At 41.4% G+C, this 17,102-nt stretch overlaps 1 protein-coding gene across 1 annotated transcript in view; it reads right to left on the reverse strand.

Annotated features, from left to right (window-relative positions):
• The window catches only part of LOC139797756 (unconventional myosin-X-like), a 93,245-nt gene that overhangs the window by 45,934 nt on the left and 30,209 nt on the right, over positions 1–17,102 (reverse strand). The window contains exons 7-16 of the mRNA XM_071747562.1: positions 16,340–16,353; positions 15,628–15,712; positions 13,923–14,026; positions 12,505–12,634; positions 11,224–11,342; positions 7,637–7,783; positions 6,810–6,910; positions 4,573–4,639; positions 4,020–4,112; positions 555–623 (exon numbers count right to left, since the gene is read on the reverse strand). Coding sequence (XP_071603663.1) covers positions 555–623; positions 4,020–4,112; positions 4,573–4,639; positions 6,810–6,910; positions 7,637–7,783; positions 11,224–11,342; positions 12,505–12,634; positions 13,923–14,026; positions 15,628–15,712; positions 16,340–16,353 — 929 coding nt within the window. The remainder of the gene's footprint in view (positions 1–554; positions 624–4,019; positions 4,113–4,572; positions 4,640–6,809; positions 6,911–7,636; positions 7,784–11,223; positions 11,343–12,504; positions 12,635–13,922; positions 14,027–15,627; positions 15,713–16,339; positions 16,354–17,102) is intronic.

Below are 17,102 nucleotides of genomic sequence, written 5' to 3' on the forward strand. Positions count from 1 at the left end.
CACTTCAGGAAATACTTACTATGCCACACAGTGCCCTGACCTCCCAACCACTAATGCTCAGCAGATATGATTTTAGAAGGAGACTAATCCTTCTTTAGTGTGCAGGTGCCGTCCCTTGAAAACCTCCATCTGCTCCATATCTCTCCACAACTAAGAGCAGCATTTAACCTTGAAGGCTTGGAGACCTTTTCCTTTCTGGCAATGGGTATTTAGCCTTTTCTCCTCCTCCACAAAAGTCAAATTTTCCTTGTGACTTTTACTTTAGGTTTTGTTTGCTTGTAAATGTCCAAGAAAAGACAACATAAATAACAGAGGTAAGATGGAGCTTACCCCCCTAAACCAGAAGTTATTTCAGAAACTCAGACAAAGGTCCAAGCTGGTGACATGCTGCTACTTTAAGCACATCACACTCTCTGGACACTGGGACAGTGCAGTACTAAATGAAAAGAAACACACAGCCCTGAGAGATATTCCTGATATTTTGAATCTTGATTTTTGGAATCTAAGCAAGCCCAAGATACACCAAACACATCAGATACATCATGTACACATACCTCCCCAGCATAGTGTTTTATGCCAAACTGATGGTCTGTTACCCGAGGCTTCACATAGTAGTGGTTGCTCTGAAATAAAAGGAAAATTCTTCTTATAACAATAGTGTAAAAATAAACAGGCTGTCAGGAACTCTGCCATGACTATGACAATGCTGGGATGGGCAAGGACCTTAGCTGTTGCAGAGCCTGACCACATCTGCTGCAGCTATCTGCAGCTAAATTACAAATATGTTGTTCTAATAAGATGGAAAAATCCAGCCCCTCAAGGCATGTCTCATGTGAGTAAGGGATTGCAGAATCAAGGTTGGGCAAGCATGCCATGGATGAAATGCTAATTCCTGTGTGTCTAACACCTGAGGAGACTGGACTCCACACAAACCATGTGGTGCAGGACACAGGATCAGGATGCGGGGAAGATGGCAGCTTTGCAGAACACCTACACATCTTTTCTTTGTTAAAGAAAGTATCATACCAATCTCCTTTCTGTCCTCTCTATTTGATATTTCTTTGCATCTCTCTTCCCCTTTTTCAATATTAATTTTTCCTTACTTTTTCTAGCTGTTATATTCTGCATTTGTCCCCTCCGTTCTTTGTTCTATGAAAACCATTAACCCTGTAAAAACTGCCATGCCACTGGAGACCAAAGGTCCATCCATCTGAGCACTCTGCCTGCAGCAGTGGCTATGTAGGGCAGAGTAAGAAGGAGGCAAGTAAATAACATTTTCATCCTATTACTCCCTCAAACTCCAATTATTCTCATGAGGTCTGCCTAACTAGTAGCTTCAAATGGATTTTCTTTAAAATACTTGCCCATTCCACAACTGAACCAGATTTCTTGCACCCAGAGTGTCCATTAACAGATTTTCATAATACTGAAGCTGTCCCACCAGTGGTGTACACTGTTCAAAGTCCAGGTGATGTATGGATTATACAATATAACAATATATAACAATATTTTCTGCTTTTATTTTTCTTCTTTGCTAGCCATTTCTAAAACTTGATCTGCATTTTTCAGCACTGTGCTGATGTTTCCATGGAAATATCCATCACAGCCTCTGTCTGGGTCTTGCTCCTGAAGAGCAGCAGTCAGCTCAGGGCCCATTATTTCAAATGTGAAACTGGGTCTGTTTTCCTTCAGGTTCATGGTTTTACATTTATCTACATTACATTTCTCCTCATTTTGCAACCTAAGCAGTCTCATAAGGCCCCTCACAGTCCAGCCTTGCCTTGTACATCATCAGAAAACTGCCACCTTTGATGCTCACATGGAACAGTCTCACAGGCCTCGCTCCACTGAGGTAACTGACCATTTACATTCTGTGAACTTACCCACCAGTGAGATAAGGATTACAGGCCTATAATTTCATAGAATACTTTATAAAAATTAAAATAATTTCACACCTTCTCAGATACAAGTACTAAAAATTTTAAGGAAGATGTTGCACAATTATGTTAGTAAATCATCTCTTTCATCTTGAAGTTCTCTTAGCAGTACTGAATGGTAATAAATTGTTAATGCTATTGAGAACCTTCTCATTGCCTTTTTTCCTTTTCATATTGACCCTATTTCTTTACTCTTCCATTTCCCCAGCCCAGTTATCTTTCTCCAGTAACAAGCTTTACTCTCTTCTATACCAGGCATGACTGTTACTGATTCCCTTGTGTGGACCACTACCCTTCTCTTCCTCTCTACCAAGTCAATCTATTTCATCCATGTCAGCAACACTTCTGGTTTATTTTCTCATCTCCTCTGTTGCTCCATTCCTCAGTTGTATCAGAGGTCATATTCTCTTAAATCCCAGCCCTTAAGCATATTGTAAAGCACAGAAAACAGGGCTCATTCTCTTACAAGGTCCTTCAGACTTTCCAGCAACACTGGCTGGATGCCTACCAGTGCTTTTCCACCTAGCTCTAGAGACTTTAACTGTTACAAAATACGCTTTTGCCTTCAAAAATTGCAAACCCTAGAGCACTATCTACTTCATCACTCCTCCTTGCACTCCAAATTCCTCAGCCTCTTCCATCTCTTGTAATCTTGCTAGGGTTCCACGTTAACTGCTATCCCCTCAAAGCAGACAGAGGTGACACTATGACACAGCTTAATGAGAAGGCTACTCAATGCACAGAAATCACCAAAAATAGCAACCAAAATGTTGTGGGGAATAAAGGAATGCAAAATAATACTGAAAGTCTCATGCTGCTGTACAATAAACCACAGGTACGCTCTTACCAAGGGAACTGCATTCTGGTGTGATTATTTATCTCAGAAAAAAATAGAGAAAAGATGTAGAGGAATTCAGAGACAAACAGAAAGAAAGAGGAGATTTGAAATTCCTCCATTTGGAGAGAAACTGAAGAGGTTAGGAAATATAAGAAAGACAACTTGAAAGTGTTGTATTAAAAATATTCATAAGTTATATAGTAAAAGTTAACAAAATACCAACATCAATGAAAAAGGTAAACCAGGCAGTCTCATATACCTTGAGCTACAATACAAGGGAAAGCCACAGTGGACTAAATTTAAGACATAAATTTATGCCTAAAGAAAGGAAATATTTCTACAAAATTATGCATAAATATCCAACCAGAACTCATTGCTATTGTATACAATTTGCACCAATGAGTATTACTAGCAACTTTAGATGCAAATATGAAAAATGAGAATATGAACATCTATAAGATTTAAGAAGAAAGTTAGATAAAGGATACAAAATTGTATGTTTTCAGGTTTAGATAAATACTGAATTAGAGGTCTAGGAACCATATTAGCTGACAGTGTTCTTACTGAAGTAGTAAATGATTCCATAAACCCCTGCTACAGGGTTTAATTTGCTTTGCTTTCAGTCTGTTTACTATTAAGAACAGAGTGTTAACTGTACCAGAGACAGGGTAAGACCACACTACAGTGATCTTACTGTGGTTTCTATGTCCCCAGGATAACTTTTTGACCCGCATGAAAAAGCCCCTCTACTCCTGTGTCCAGAGTACAAGAGGAGGAAAGAATTTAATTAATTAGGAACAATAAGAGAGCTTTCACTAAAAGTCATAAGGCAAAAGCCAGCCCCAGCCCCAGGAGACAGAGATTTGATGTGCTCTGGAGCAGACTCTTGTGAGTCAGCTGGCATGCACAGTGCACCCACATCCTGTGCCTGGGGTGCTGCCTTGTGTCCTGTCACAGACAGCAGAACCTGACCTCCATTCCATGCTATGAATTCAAATCTCCTTTACCCACAACCTGTGGAATGCACACTCCCTCTATGTGAGCAAGAGACCACTTGCAGGTTTCCTCACATAAATTTTTTTCAGTGCAGTCTTATTAAATACTTGCAGGTTCATGCCTAAGGCATTTTAAATTTCCTGCACAAAGAACATATTTTATATCAACAAAACCTTCACTTTCAGTTTTGAAATGCTGATGGGGCTAACATACTGATCATTTGCCTGCTGGGTTATTCTCTAACTTACCATATGCTGGCTGTGAAGTTTTTCCAGAAGAGTGTTGTCTGTGCCTTTGGGGAATCGACTCTCTTCATTCACCAAAGCCAGTAGACCCAGTTTCTACAGCCAAACAAGAGACAGGCTTTTACAGTCAGCAAAAGCTCTAATTATACAATAGCAAGCTAAGAACTGGAGATCTGGACAACATATTAAGCAGTGATCCCTGAAATATACCCAGCAAACCTTAAGCTGAACACAGAATTCTGCCCAGGCAATGCATTCAGCAAGAAAAACATAAGCAGTGATTATTTACAAAAAATGCACATTAAGGTTTTGCTGAAAGGCTGCTCCCTGTCTAAAACTATGACAAACTCCTCAAGATTACTCTCAAACATGAGCCTCAGAGATCTGCATTCTTGAGCTGATAGTGGCTAGAAGAGATTGCACTTATGCCAGGTTATGATGGGAAGAGGATCTAAGCAACTACCTGTTTTTTAAACCAGGAACCACCAGGGAAGGTCTTAAGACAATCAGAAGTCCCCAATGTGATCCCTGGAAACTGTTATAGATAGCTGCTCACCTTCTCGATAAGGTCCAGGCACTCTGCATTATCCATCCAGTCAATGGCTTCCCAGATTATCCCTTCCCTGGCAGTCAAGAACAAACAGAACAAAGATGTGAAATGCAAGATACAATGCCCTGAGGTGCAGGAGAAGAGAAGTTGTGACCAGCTGTTCTGTGACTCAGAACCACTTGCACGAATTAGGCTTTGCCATGGCTGAGGAAAAAGATTAGGACACAAAATGCACTGCTGACACAAAAGGATGGAAGTAGACGACAGCTTTTCTTATTCATCTCAGTGACCTACGCTGATGCTCATCTTGTAGTTATTGTCCATATCCCACACCAAGCACTAAAGAATAGCAGTTGCTGTCAGTTGCTCTTTTAGGAGTGAGCATCAGCCCAAGTGGTGGTGATGATGGCCACTTTGCTACATAGCTTCAAAAGTCAACTGTTGACCCACCCATCTGGGAAGGAGGCCTAAAGCACATCTGCCAAAAGACTGAACCACAGTTCATAGGTCCACGAAGAAGAGATGGGAGAAACTTTTCAGGGAGAGTTTTGAAGAGGATGACACGTAAGCTTTGGCATGACATGGAGGGGACTTACAGAGTAGACCTGAGACTTTCAAAATGGAAGGTGACATAGATACAGATGTGCAATAAGTGTGCTTTGAAAATCATCCATGAAATTCTGTAAATCTGGGCTGAATCATTTTTTCCTCTCACTACCTTCTTATACTCACACAGGCCATTTCTGTTTTCAGAATTCAGAGAAGCCTGGAAATAACTGTTGCTCAGGAATCCAAGGAAGACTACAGACTTGTGTGAAACTACTTACTGACATTCTGACATACACATCTTTCAGGTCAAGGCTAACATCTGGAAGACAGTGAAGATATTGTCTACAAACCCTGCAGCCTAGGTTTCATACTTTCAGATTCAAAGCATTCAGAAACCTGTGGGCAACAGCTGGAAGCAGCAAACCGGTACCATTTCTGAAGAATGGTAAGAGCTATCCATTCCCCACAGGAAATGTAAGATCTTCATAACACAAAATATTAGCTCACTGTGTTTCAGATTTTGTAGCAATGGCTGTCAGAGGCCATATATTTTCACAAGACCACCTTCTGGATTCCTTCTAAGAGCAAGAAGACCTTTCAGAATTGAAGGGAGAAGAGTTTTCTGAAACAAACCAAATCACAAATGAGTCAAGATGTCTCTAGTGCCACAGATCCTTGTCTAATCACATGATGAAATACATGGAGCTAGTTAGTAAAGTTGAGGAAGCAGAGCTGATACTGTGAAAGATAAGCTTTAATCACATCACCCTAGAATAACCTGATGAGTAGTCAATAATAAAATTCATTCTTTCCAAAGTTTAGTCACGGAACTTCAACTCCTATGTAATCATCAGGAAAAAAATCTTTTGTTATGATGATACCATTGTTAACACAAGTTTCCTGCAATGCTGGAAAAAAAGTGAGTGCATAAATAGCCTTGCAGTGTTGTAATCTTCAGAATTTCATGAATTGCCTATTCAATGATCTCCTTTTACAAGGCTGCTCTCATTTGACCTCACTGACCCTATCCAATTGCTTCATTCACAAACATAAAGGCTTCTGTTTCAGAGCAAGAACTGAATTATTTGTCTAACGAAGTTCTCTAGAAGCAGAAACACTCTAGAACTTCCCAGGTACTTCACAGAATGTAATCCAGTATGAAGCCCACAGAAGGGAAACAGCTGTGCAGAGGGCCCCACAATCTTTAAGGCCAAGAAATAGCCTTATTTATAACTCCTTGCTGAGGAAAACAGCCCTCTTCACACCATAGGAATCCCTAGGACAGAAAGAGCTGTTGTATACCTATCCATCTTCAGGATCTCTGCTTTTTGCATACCAAGATTCTGCCTGCATAACACCATCACCACCTGAGGTAAATCATTACTGAAGTCAGAAATAAGGTCAGTGACCGTGTGTTATAATGGGCTAAAGCCCAAAAGCTTCCTTCCCATTCAGCTGGGAGTTAGAATGGAATCTGGACTTGCCAAATACTGCAGGGGAGAAAGCTTTTTACTTGAGGACAAGTGACCTATTCTGGCAAAGCACACAGACAGATATGGTTGCATATCAGAGTTGCACTAAAGCCCAGCTGCCTCTTTTGCCTTAGGTAGGGACCGAGGAGCACAAAGGAGGAATCATGTCCTCCATTCTGCCATCCATGAAAGCAATTGAGGGACACTTTCCCCATTTGTTACCTGTTATACTCCAGCTGCTCCAAAGAGAAAATGTGTTTATTGAAATACTCCTGGAGCTTCTCATTTGCATAGTTAATGTTAAACTGCTCAAAACGATTCACCTGTTGAGAAGAAACAAAAATTATAAAACTTAACATTTGTCCCTGAACTCTAAAAGAATGTATAAAAGCTATGGGGAAGGTTCCAGGCCTGGAATAAGGCCAGAGAGCACAGAGGCAAGGGGTGTCACATGGACATGAGTAGGACAGTATGTTGAGGTCCACTAGAAGAACAGCTTTTGTAGCTCATGCAAGGTTAATTCAGTAGGCCTAAAAAGTAGTAAAGGATGCAGAAGACACTCATTTTTCCCTTCTTCTTAGGAAGGAAGAAGTAGCATTGGAATAGCATTTCTTAAGTGATAGGTCAACTGGATTTCTCTTCTGCAAAATATCTAAGCAGTCACTATATGGCTGCTCAATGTAGATCCCTCATCAGCTGCAATCATTACATACAGGATTCTCAACACAAAGCAAAACAGATGCAAACAATCATGTGCACCTAGGGCTTGGACATTTAATTTCTCTAAAAGACAAAAATTTGCTATTGCCTATCACAGCACATCTGCTTAGGGTCTGTGTAACAAAACAGCCTTCAGCATCAGCCTATATGAATACAGGTGGCAGAAATGGACACCTAAATATACCTTGCTGCTCCCAGAGGGAAGCACCAGTGGAGAAATGCAAGAATGTCCTATGCTAAACTATAAGGGATACATACCAATCAAAATTTCTTCCTATATGCACTGGCATCTTTGAAACAAACACACCTGCACAGGACAAAACCCTTACCTGAAAGTTCTCAAAGCCAAAGATATCCAGGATGCCCACAGACTTAAAGTTTTCCTTGCCCCTGATCTTTGTATTAATCTTGCTAATGAGCCATGAAAAACACTGGGAATACAGTGCCATAGCAAGGGAGTCCCTGGAGTCAGCTGCCTGTAAATACAAAGAGAAAAAAAGTCACAGTGAGAAGAGGTGTAAGGGGCATCACAAATCTCTATGGGACTTCAGGTTCCTCCATTCCTCTTTAGATGCCTCAGCCTCTGTACTGACTGTGCATGGTACAGTATTTTTATGTACAGTCAACACTGAATTTGCAAATAGCCCAGCCACACACAGATGTATCACATCTGACCGTTGGGTAACTGAACTTGAGAGGCTGAAAGAAGCAGCAAAATCCTTGACATGTTTCAGAGCAGGTGTTTGTGCAGGGAATGTCACAAAATACCTCCTGACTAAGCCTGTAGCAGTCATTTGAATCACCTGAGACAATATTTGCAGTGACAGATGAGGCATCTTGGTTCAGTACTCCTGATAGTAGAGCTGCCAAATGGGTGTCCACTCAATTTTTTAAAAACTAGTAGGGCAGAATTTAATAGAGTATTCTGTCACCAAGTTAGCCTCAAAAATCCCCTCTCCAAAATTTTCCTGCAAACAGCATTATCTTACTGGAAAACTGGGTAGACTTGCCATCAGCCAGGACACATGTCCCAGAAGAGCTTGGGCTGTAGACCTTTTTGGAGCAGACCCAACATCCCATGGTGGAAAAAATAACATAAATTGTAATCACTAACAGGCAGTAGACAACTTGTTACATGCAAGTGTGTAGATGAATGTTCAAAATTGAACTTCTGAAATCTCAAGCAAAAGCTTGCTACTTCATAGCTGTAGTAGAAATGGGCTGGTTCTAAGTTTTGGTAATACTTGGACTAAACAAGTGTGGCATATCCCAAATCCATCAATTAATAAAAAGACATGAGATAGAATCACAAATTAAGTGGCTGATCATATGCTGTCCTACACATACATTATTTAGGCTGAGAAACCAAGGCTTAAAGTTCTGGGGAAAAAAAAAATAAATTCTCAAATAGAAGGCATGATCCCAGAGAATAGAAAAAGGAGCCAGGAAAGAAGACAGCATGGATCTTAATGGGAAGAAAGATGCTGGAAGTGGGGAAGGATCCTGGAGAAGCAAACATTTCAAGGCACAGGCACAAATGCCTTTTCTGTGTATTTCTTCTCTCCATCAGGTGGTCTGTGTTATTAGTTGGGACTGAGAATGCCCAAATGAGATTCTCAAAGTCTCCTTTCATCCTCCCAGCTTTGCCCACTTTCACGCCAGTTTACCCATTCCTACTGAAATATCAGAGCTCAGATGAGCAACAGGTTTGTTACACAATGAGAAATCCCTGACTGCTCTATCAATACATTCCTGCATGAACAAGTGGGAATAGAAGGGTACAGGACATGAGGGCTTGAGCTGGAGCAGTCTTTACATGCACCATGTTCAGTGCAACAGGCTCAACTAGTGATGACAGCTAAGCAGCAGCATTCACTTGATAAAACAATTTTCTTCCAGTTTTAGTATTTCACTAAGCTAAAAGCATTAAGTGTGGGATCCAACCCGCACAAATGTCAGGAATAGCTACACTACTGGGGAAAGCTCTGTTCAGAGAGACTCTTGTGAGTACTACAACTGCACACTGTTGCTCTCTTTCTGGCATAATTTGTTATACACCCTTATGCACTGCTATAGAAAGATGTGGCTTATTTAGGACAGACAGCTGAGAAGAGAAAGTGTGGTACTGAATACTGAGGCTATCTATCACAGATCATAGGCTGAAAAATAATTTTCACACAATTTCATTTCAAAGAAAGGTCACAGTCTATGAAAAAGACACCAGTTTTTAAAGACAAAGCTTAGTTTCTGATATATTAGCAGGCGTGTTTGCAGCAAGAAAAGAAGCAACTACTCACACCTGGAATACTGTATCCAGTTTTGGGCTCTCCAGTTGAAGAGAGACAGGGATATACTAGAGACAGTCCAACGGAGAGCTACAAGGACAATTAAGGGACTTGAGCAGCTCTCCTATGAAGAAAGACTGAAAAAACTGGGGCTGTTTAGCCTTGAGTAAAGAAGGATGAGAAGAGATCTGAACAATATCTATAAATATCTGAGGGGTGGGTGTCAGGAAGAAGAGGCCAATCACTTTCCAGTAATAGGACAAGGAATAATTGGTTCAAATGAGAATATAGGAAGTTCCACCTCAACATGAGAAGAAACTTCTTTACTGTGACAGTGACAGAACACTGGAACAGGCTGCCCAGATTGGTTGTGGAATTTCCTTCTCTGGGGGCTTTCAAAACTTGCCTGAATGCATTCCTGTGTGGCCTGCCCTAGGTTATCCTGCTCTGGCAGAAGGGTTGGACTAGATGATCTCTAGAGGTCCCTCCATCCCTATCATCCTATGATTCTATGATACTCTGCTGTAATGAGCTCTGCTGAGACTTCAGTCGGAATATGGTTATAGGCACTCCACTTCTTGAAAGATGTGGGAAAAAATGGACAGAAAAAGAGATTTAGAAAAATACTTGTAAGAAAACATTGAAAGAACTGGATTGTTTAACTTAGAAAAGGGAACACCACATGAAAAACTTCACAGTAGTGTAAGCTTATAAGGTGGACAGCTGGGATGTCAAAGGTAATCTAAATAGGAGGAAAAATCTTTTCCAGCAGCATACTTAAAGAGGCTGTGAAATTCCTTCCATGGGAAATCTGAAGGAGAATTAGACACATGGAACAGAGAGAGCCTAGTAACTCTGGTTTCTTTGTATGGGAAGGGTTGGATTGATAACCCTCTGCAGTCTGTGCTGGCACAAGATGTCCATTACAGATGTTCATTTTGCTATACCATGCTGCTTCTTCCTTCTTTTTCTGTAAGAAGTAATTTTATAAATGACAGAAGATTTTATCTATGCAGAAGTTATCTATGCATGGACCTAAAACACCAAGAGTGCCCTCAAGTGATCAGCAACACCATGAGTTAAATTTCATAGGCATAACACTAATGAACCACAGAGACCTGTAGCAGATAAGCAGAACTGTCTCCAGTACACAGCACAGTTTTGGAAGACGAGAATCACATATCCATTTATTTTGTCCTCCTTTGCAGTTGTACAGATACACGAAGAAGGCACTGTGGGGTAACAATCTACCACCAGCTGGATGTTTCGTGGTAACTGTGCGCAAGCTTTTATCTTCCAGTAAATGGAGCATAACCTGGGAGTTCTGTGAGGTAAAAGCATTCACACATGCAATTATCACAAAGCATCTGATGTACCTTCTGCACGACACAAGCATGAACAATTCCTGGTGAGTGAAAGTGACTTAAAACCAGTATTATGTAATGCCATTTCCAAGTGAACTACCCTACAAAGCCTAAAAAGGAGTCAGCTTTGGGACCTGAGCTACCAATAAGGGCAAAATCTCGAGGACATACAGGATGTAAGAGAAATCCTACCCTTGAATGAATTATACAAGAGGGAGACAGAGGGCCTGGAAATGCAGAAGTAGTTGCATACACTAGGACACTTACCTGCTCTACAGTGAGAGGGGAGCTGATCTCTTCCCCACGTAGAATCATAGACCTCTGCGTCAGTACTTCAGAAAGCTGGAAAGCATCTAAGCCCAGGAGGTCACTGGCAATGTTCAGCACTAATAACAAAGGAAGACACACTTTTTTTCTCCTGTAGGGATCCCCAACACTCATGGGGGATCCATATTCTGCACCTCAATAATAACATCTCAGGGACTCCCACAAGGTAAGTGACTAAGTCCCATCACAAAATGCACTCCCCTTTACTTAAGTCTCTTTTGCATACCCAAAGTTGTAAGCTCACATATCCAGTCTGAGGGATGGCCAGCACTCATTACGGAGCAGGCAAACAAGCACCTAAGTCAGCCTTTCTGATGACAACAGGAAGAGCAAAACATTGTGTAAAGCTCAGCACCAGCAAAATATTTATTGAATGAGAAGATATATTTTCCTAAAGGTAGTGCAGTCTCTGAGCATGGGACTGTTAAAATTGGATGTCAAGAAGAATGGCAATTAATTAAAGACTTGAAGCACTTCTGATAAATAATCACTGCTTCTGTCTGTTCAGGGTTTCACTCTAGCAGACCAGCTCAGATTGGTAACTGCAACACAGTGCACACTAGCAGATGCTTCAAAGGAAGATACAGGAAAGTCTGTAACAGGCTACTTTTGTTGGAGATAGAATCATAGAATTAGCCGGGTTGGAAGGGACCTCAGAGATCATCTAGTCCAACCCTTGACCCACTGGAGCAGTTGCTAGACCATGGCACTGAGTGCCACATCCAGTCTTTTTTTAAATGTCTCCAGGGACGGAGAATCTACCACCTCACCGGGCAGTCCATTCCATAGCCTAATCACCCTCTCCGTGAAGAAATTCTTTCTAATATCTAATCTAAACCTCCCCTGGCGCAACTTAAGATTGTGTCCTCTTGTCTTGTTGGAGATAGAATCATAGAATTAATTAATTTATCTAAGACTCCTCCCTGTTCCTATTTTTTCCTACTCTTTCAACACAAAAGAGAATCTGTGAGGCTGTAGACTCAGTCTGAGAATATTGAGGGCGATAAAAAGATCACAGGACAACAGCCCAACTAAATCAAATTGGTGCTCTGGAGACATGCATCCTATGGCAATGCTTTTGCCGGGTTAAACTGCAAGGAATCTACTGGCAAAAGCACTGCAGACCAGCATTACTGAGGGAGAAAGGATGACAGGCTGGTCTTTTTGGGGGGCCTTTTAGAGCTTTGCATGGTCTACCAAGTTGCTCTGGGTCCTGCTTACCTGCTTTTGTTGTAACCTGGGCCCCTCCAGCTGTCATGAATTCAACATTTCCCAGATGAAGAGTGCCAGAAAGAAGCTTGAAGATGTCTCTGATTTCTTCAGCACTGAAGTCCACCACCTTCATGGCAGTCTATGCAAAATCACACAGGTAATATTGGCTGCATGTACAGCCACAGTACAACGCAACTACCACACTCATGCCCAGCCTGTAAATGATGTAAAACTCAGAACACAGTCATCATGAATCAAAGTGAAATTTGAGGATGACACAGCCACTTCACCAATGTCTCCCATTCTGTCCTTTATTTACCCTATCCCCATCTAAGGCAGGTGGGCATTTCCCCTATTTTCAAGATGGACTTTGCTGCTACTGTTGCCTCTCTGTCTGTGGCTGAGGAAATTCTTCCCTGATCACTGGCAGTACAGGTTACAGATGTCACTGGACTGCTTGACAATCTACCTTGTTGTCTTCCCTGAAAGACAGATCCATATAACTCTGGATCATTTACTCTGTTTCATTTAACACCCTAAATTTACTCCAGCTTAGAATTGCAGATTCATGCAGCAAGATTTAAAAACAGGCTTTCAGCATTAAATGCTAGAGGGTTAGAAACAGATTACTAGATAATGAGAAAGTACAGCATATTCACAGTGTCTCAGTGCATCTGAGCCTGAGTCTTGGGGTATAAATTGACTTTAAGAGCTAGGACCTAAGTTTTATACATTTGCTTTGTCAGTGGGGCACTACAGGGTTCTAGTTCTCTTCTTTCCTCTGGCCTCTCTTCAGCTGAAATATAAATACCACATTGCCATTGAAACCTCTGCTGTACAGGAGATGTTTTCCCTTAAATCATACCTAGGCAGGAGCTATTGAAATCCTAAGATCACTCCTTTCACATTGCCTTTCTGGTTTCACCAAGATTACTGGAGCCCTCAGGCTGATAAACACTTATCAAACAAAACATGAACTGCATATTCATCCCACTAAATCTGTTACCCCTGTTGAAGTTACAGATATCTATTGAAATCTGTGTGGTATTTTAGAATATGCCACTTGGACAGGTGGTACAACTTTATCAGAAAGCTTCTGGAGCCCACTGTCTCCAGACAAAACTGTCCCCTTTGAATGGTCAATGTGAGGTTTCTTGCATCAGGCCATCTAGAAGGCTCCCTGGATCCATGTGGTGTCAGGTCAGGTTCATGGTTCCCAAAGTTTCCATCATCCTAAATTATTGTTCATCCTCAACTACTTCCCCATTTCTGTACACTAAAAACACTTTTAAAGCCTTGTTTTTACCATTAAAAAAAGGTAGGTATGAGTTTCAGATTCACTGAACACCAAATTTGGGCTTAAAGCAAATAAATCTGCCCATGAAATCATCCTTAAGACATTCAGGAGAAATTAGGACAAGACTCACCATGACCTTACTGAACATCTCTGCATCATTCAGGTTCTCATCAGTCACACAGCCAGACTGGTTCAAGTAGTGGTAAGTCTCTGGCTCAGAGAGGGAAAGGCTTTCTGCAACAGAGGAAAAAAAGGCAGGGAGGAGAAAGACAAGAATTTATTCAGCAATCAGCCTTTTCATTCTATGATCTTGGTTTCCAAAGCCAGTGTGCATGTTTACTATAGTAAACGATAGAGTTAATCTGAACAGATTCTATATCCCCCAAAAGCCACACCTAGACAGTGAAAGCACTGTAGAAGAGGAGGGTGTGTGGTAACAAAGCTTGCAGATGGTATGCAAAATTATTTAGAACAGTCAAATCCCAAGCTGCAGAGTAGCAGAACTTCTCAATATTTAACTGACTCAACATAAAAAAATAAGATTAAATTCAATTTTGTAGAAAAATAGTCTCAACTATATACTCCTCTAAATTAGGAATCTCCACTTGACAGGGTTCAGAGAGTTACGGTAGGACTTCTGAGCACGTAACTCAGTGCTAAGTAGAAGTCAAAAGATTAAGAGTTCCATTCTTTCAGTTTTAGAAGAAGAACAAAACATAAAAGCAGAATAAGGTTTCTGCATAAATCCTTTGCACAAACAGATTTTAAATACTATCTCCATGTTTGATCTCCCATTTCAAAAAAAGATAAATAATTAAAAGATCCATGGAGAAAAGAGACAAGGATGATCAAAAGATAGAAACTCATTACAGACGAGGGAAATGAAGCAGCCTGGGACACCAGCTTGGAGAGGGAGCTGGGGAATAGTCGCAGAGAACTGCTGAAGAACAGAACCTGGTTTGTATGTTTTCTCAAAGTACCTGCCCCACCTTCCAAGTGGGGATCAGATAACCAGGGTCCCCAATATTTCCTTTTGATTTAGATGGATCTTCGAATTGACCTTCATAGCCATCCCTGCCTGAACTCCCTAGAACTGATGCCCTATTCCCTTCTACTCTGCAGCAGGCTCAGTTCTCCCACCTGATTACACTAGCAGACAGAGAACAAAGGAATGAAGAAATTCCCCAGCCCCTTAAAACCAGTTCACTGTGACATGTTCCTGCCCATCTATCTAGCCTCCCAGAAGACATCAGTGCTCAGCAGTTCCCAGGGATAGGTACACACAAATGTTATACTGCACTACAAAAAGGATGCTTCCACTCTCTTACAGACCCACCTCTCCCTTCCCCACACACACTACTGAACCCCTTTGTTCAGAAAGTGGGCATGTTGTGACTCTAGTCATACCACTACATTGCTGGTCTTCAAGTTCTTACTTCTCCTGTTACCTATACTGCAGGTAGTTGTAAATGTATGTCTGTCAGTCCAACCTGTGAACTTCTTGAACAGCTCCCATCAGCATGTGAATCGAGACCCTTTACCCTTTGCCTCTAGCCAGGTTCACTACCTCTTCTCCCTAAATCCTCCCCTCCACTTTGCACTGAGTTTTTCCTACACCTCAGAGTGACTTAAGTGTCTTTTCTTATATAGCAATTCAGTCACCCTCAGCCTCTCCCTCTACTCTCCTTTCTGTGTTTCCCATGAAATCCCCATACAGTATTCAAGAAAAAGTTATATATCAAGTACCAGAAATATCCATGCTCTAGTTGACTTACACTTTCTTCACATGCTGAACTGGAAAGAGAACAGAGCCATATGCCAGGAAATGAAATTACCTTTCTGCTCCCCACTCACACCAGCTAGCAGAGCATAAAAGATGTGGTAATTCCTCTCTCCAGGGTTTTGGTGTACCACTCTGTTCTGAAACAAAAAAAACAGGACTGGCAAGTAGAAAGAGATCATACTTGTGTTTGCAATAGCAGAGAGAATGAGGACACAGGTATATTTCCAGGGTCAATGCACAAGAGAGATTTCTTCAAGTTTAGTGATAGCATTGTCTATATAAGCTCTACATCAAGATCTTGTATGGCTGTACAAATGAACACATACAGTCTTGTTTGAGCTCACCAAGGGCACACACATGGACAATCTGAACCCTGACAGTTCTGGCCCTGCTCCTAAGTGAGTTCCTGAGTCCAAAATAAACTACATAAGAGACATGTGGAGTTGTAGCCCCATATTCCTCTCTATGTAATTGACTTTCCAGGAGCTTGTTCTCTTTCCCTTTCCCCTTGGTGAACAGCTTTTACTTGGAGTCTTTCTGTAGCACTGTATTTAGCAAATACAGAAGAACAGACTCTGATAGATACAGAACAAATATTGGTCCTCCACCATCCTTTTCCTCAGCTGGGACAGTTGCAGTAGTAACACCTTGAAAGCTACTGTCTGTGCTGTGACAGAGGCAGCATCATCCAGTAGAAGAACTGGCACTGCCCCACCATGTTATGAAGAGGGCCTCATCCAGCAGTCAGTAGAGGTGACACATACCTTTTCCAGTAAATCTGAAGAACATGTTAAGGAGACACAACAAAAACAAAAACAAATGACATATTCACAGATCTCCTGATGACTGACAAAGAATTGTTTAGAAAGACTGGAATGAACCTTGTAACAAGCAACAGATCATTAAATAACAGATGCTTTGGAAAGTGGAGAAAGAGCAATCCCAACCATCATCTCAGATTCTCCTCTCTACTCCTCTCTCCATATCTCCATGTCTATGGAGATATTATGTGCCAAGGAGATATTTAGAAGGGCAGGATAAGATAGAGCATAGGACCTCTACAATGGTGAGTTAACCCAACAAAGGATGAGACATATTAGGGAGACCTAGAGAGATAAAGAGGCCAATCTCATCCAAGTCTGTATTGCACACATCAAGTCTTGCATCAGTTCTCATTGCCTCTTGCAAGAGACAGCTATTTTGGATCTACCAACAGCACAAAGAGCAGAGACTAAACAATCCAAGCCTGTTATTTACAATGGTAAAGTCATCTAGCTGTTACTCCAGTGGAAATTAGTGTGGTTTGCAGTCACTAGTAAGCTTTGAACACCAGCATCAAGAAATGTAGCCAGCTTTAGCTGCCTCATGTAGATAAAAGATACATCTAAGCTTTTGGGGAGGCCTACATGACCCTACATGGGCCTACTGGGAAGAAAGCAGTCATGGCACAACATAATTTGACTATACCCAGTCTTTCCTGTCCTTGCTACCACTGGAACAGGCTCCCCAGGGAAATGATCACAGCAC

Source organism: Heliangelus exortis, chromosome 6, assembly GCF_036169615.1.
Source record: "Heliangelus exortis chromosome 6, bHelExo1.hap1, whole genome shotgun sequence".
Taxonomy (NCBI): Eukaryota; Metazoa; Chordata; class Aves; order Apodiformes; family Trochilidae; genus Heliangelus; species Heliangelus exortis.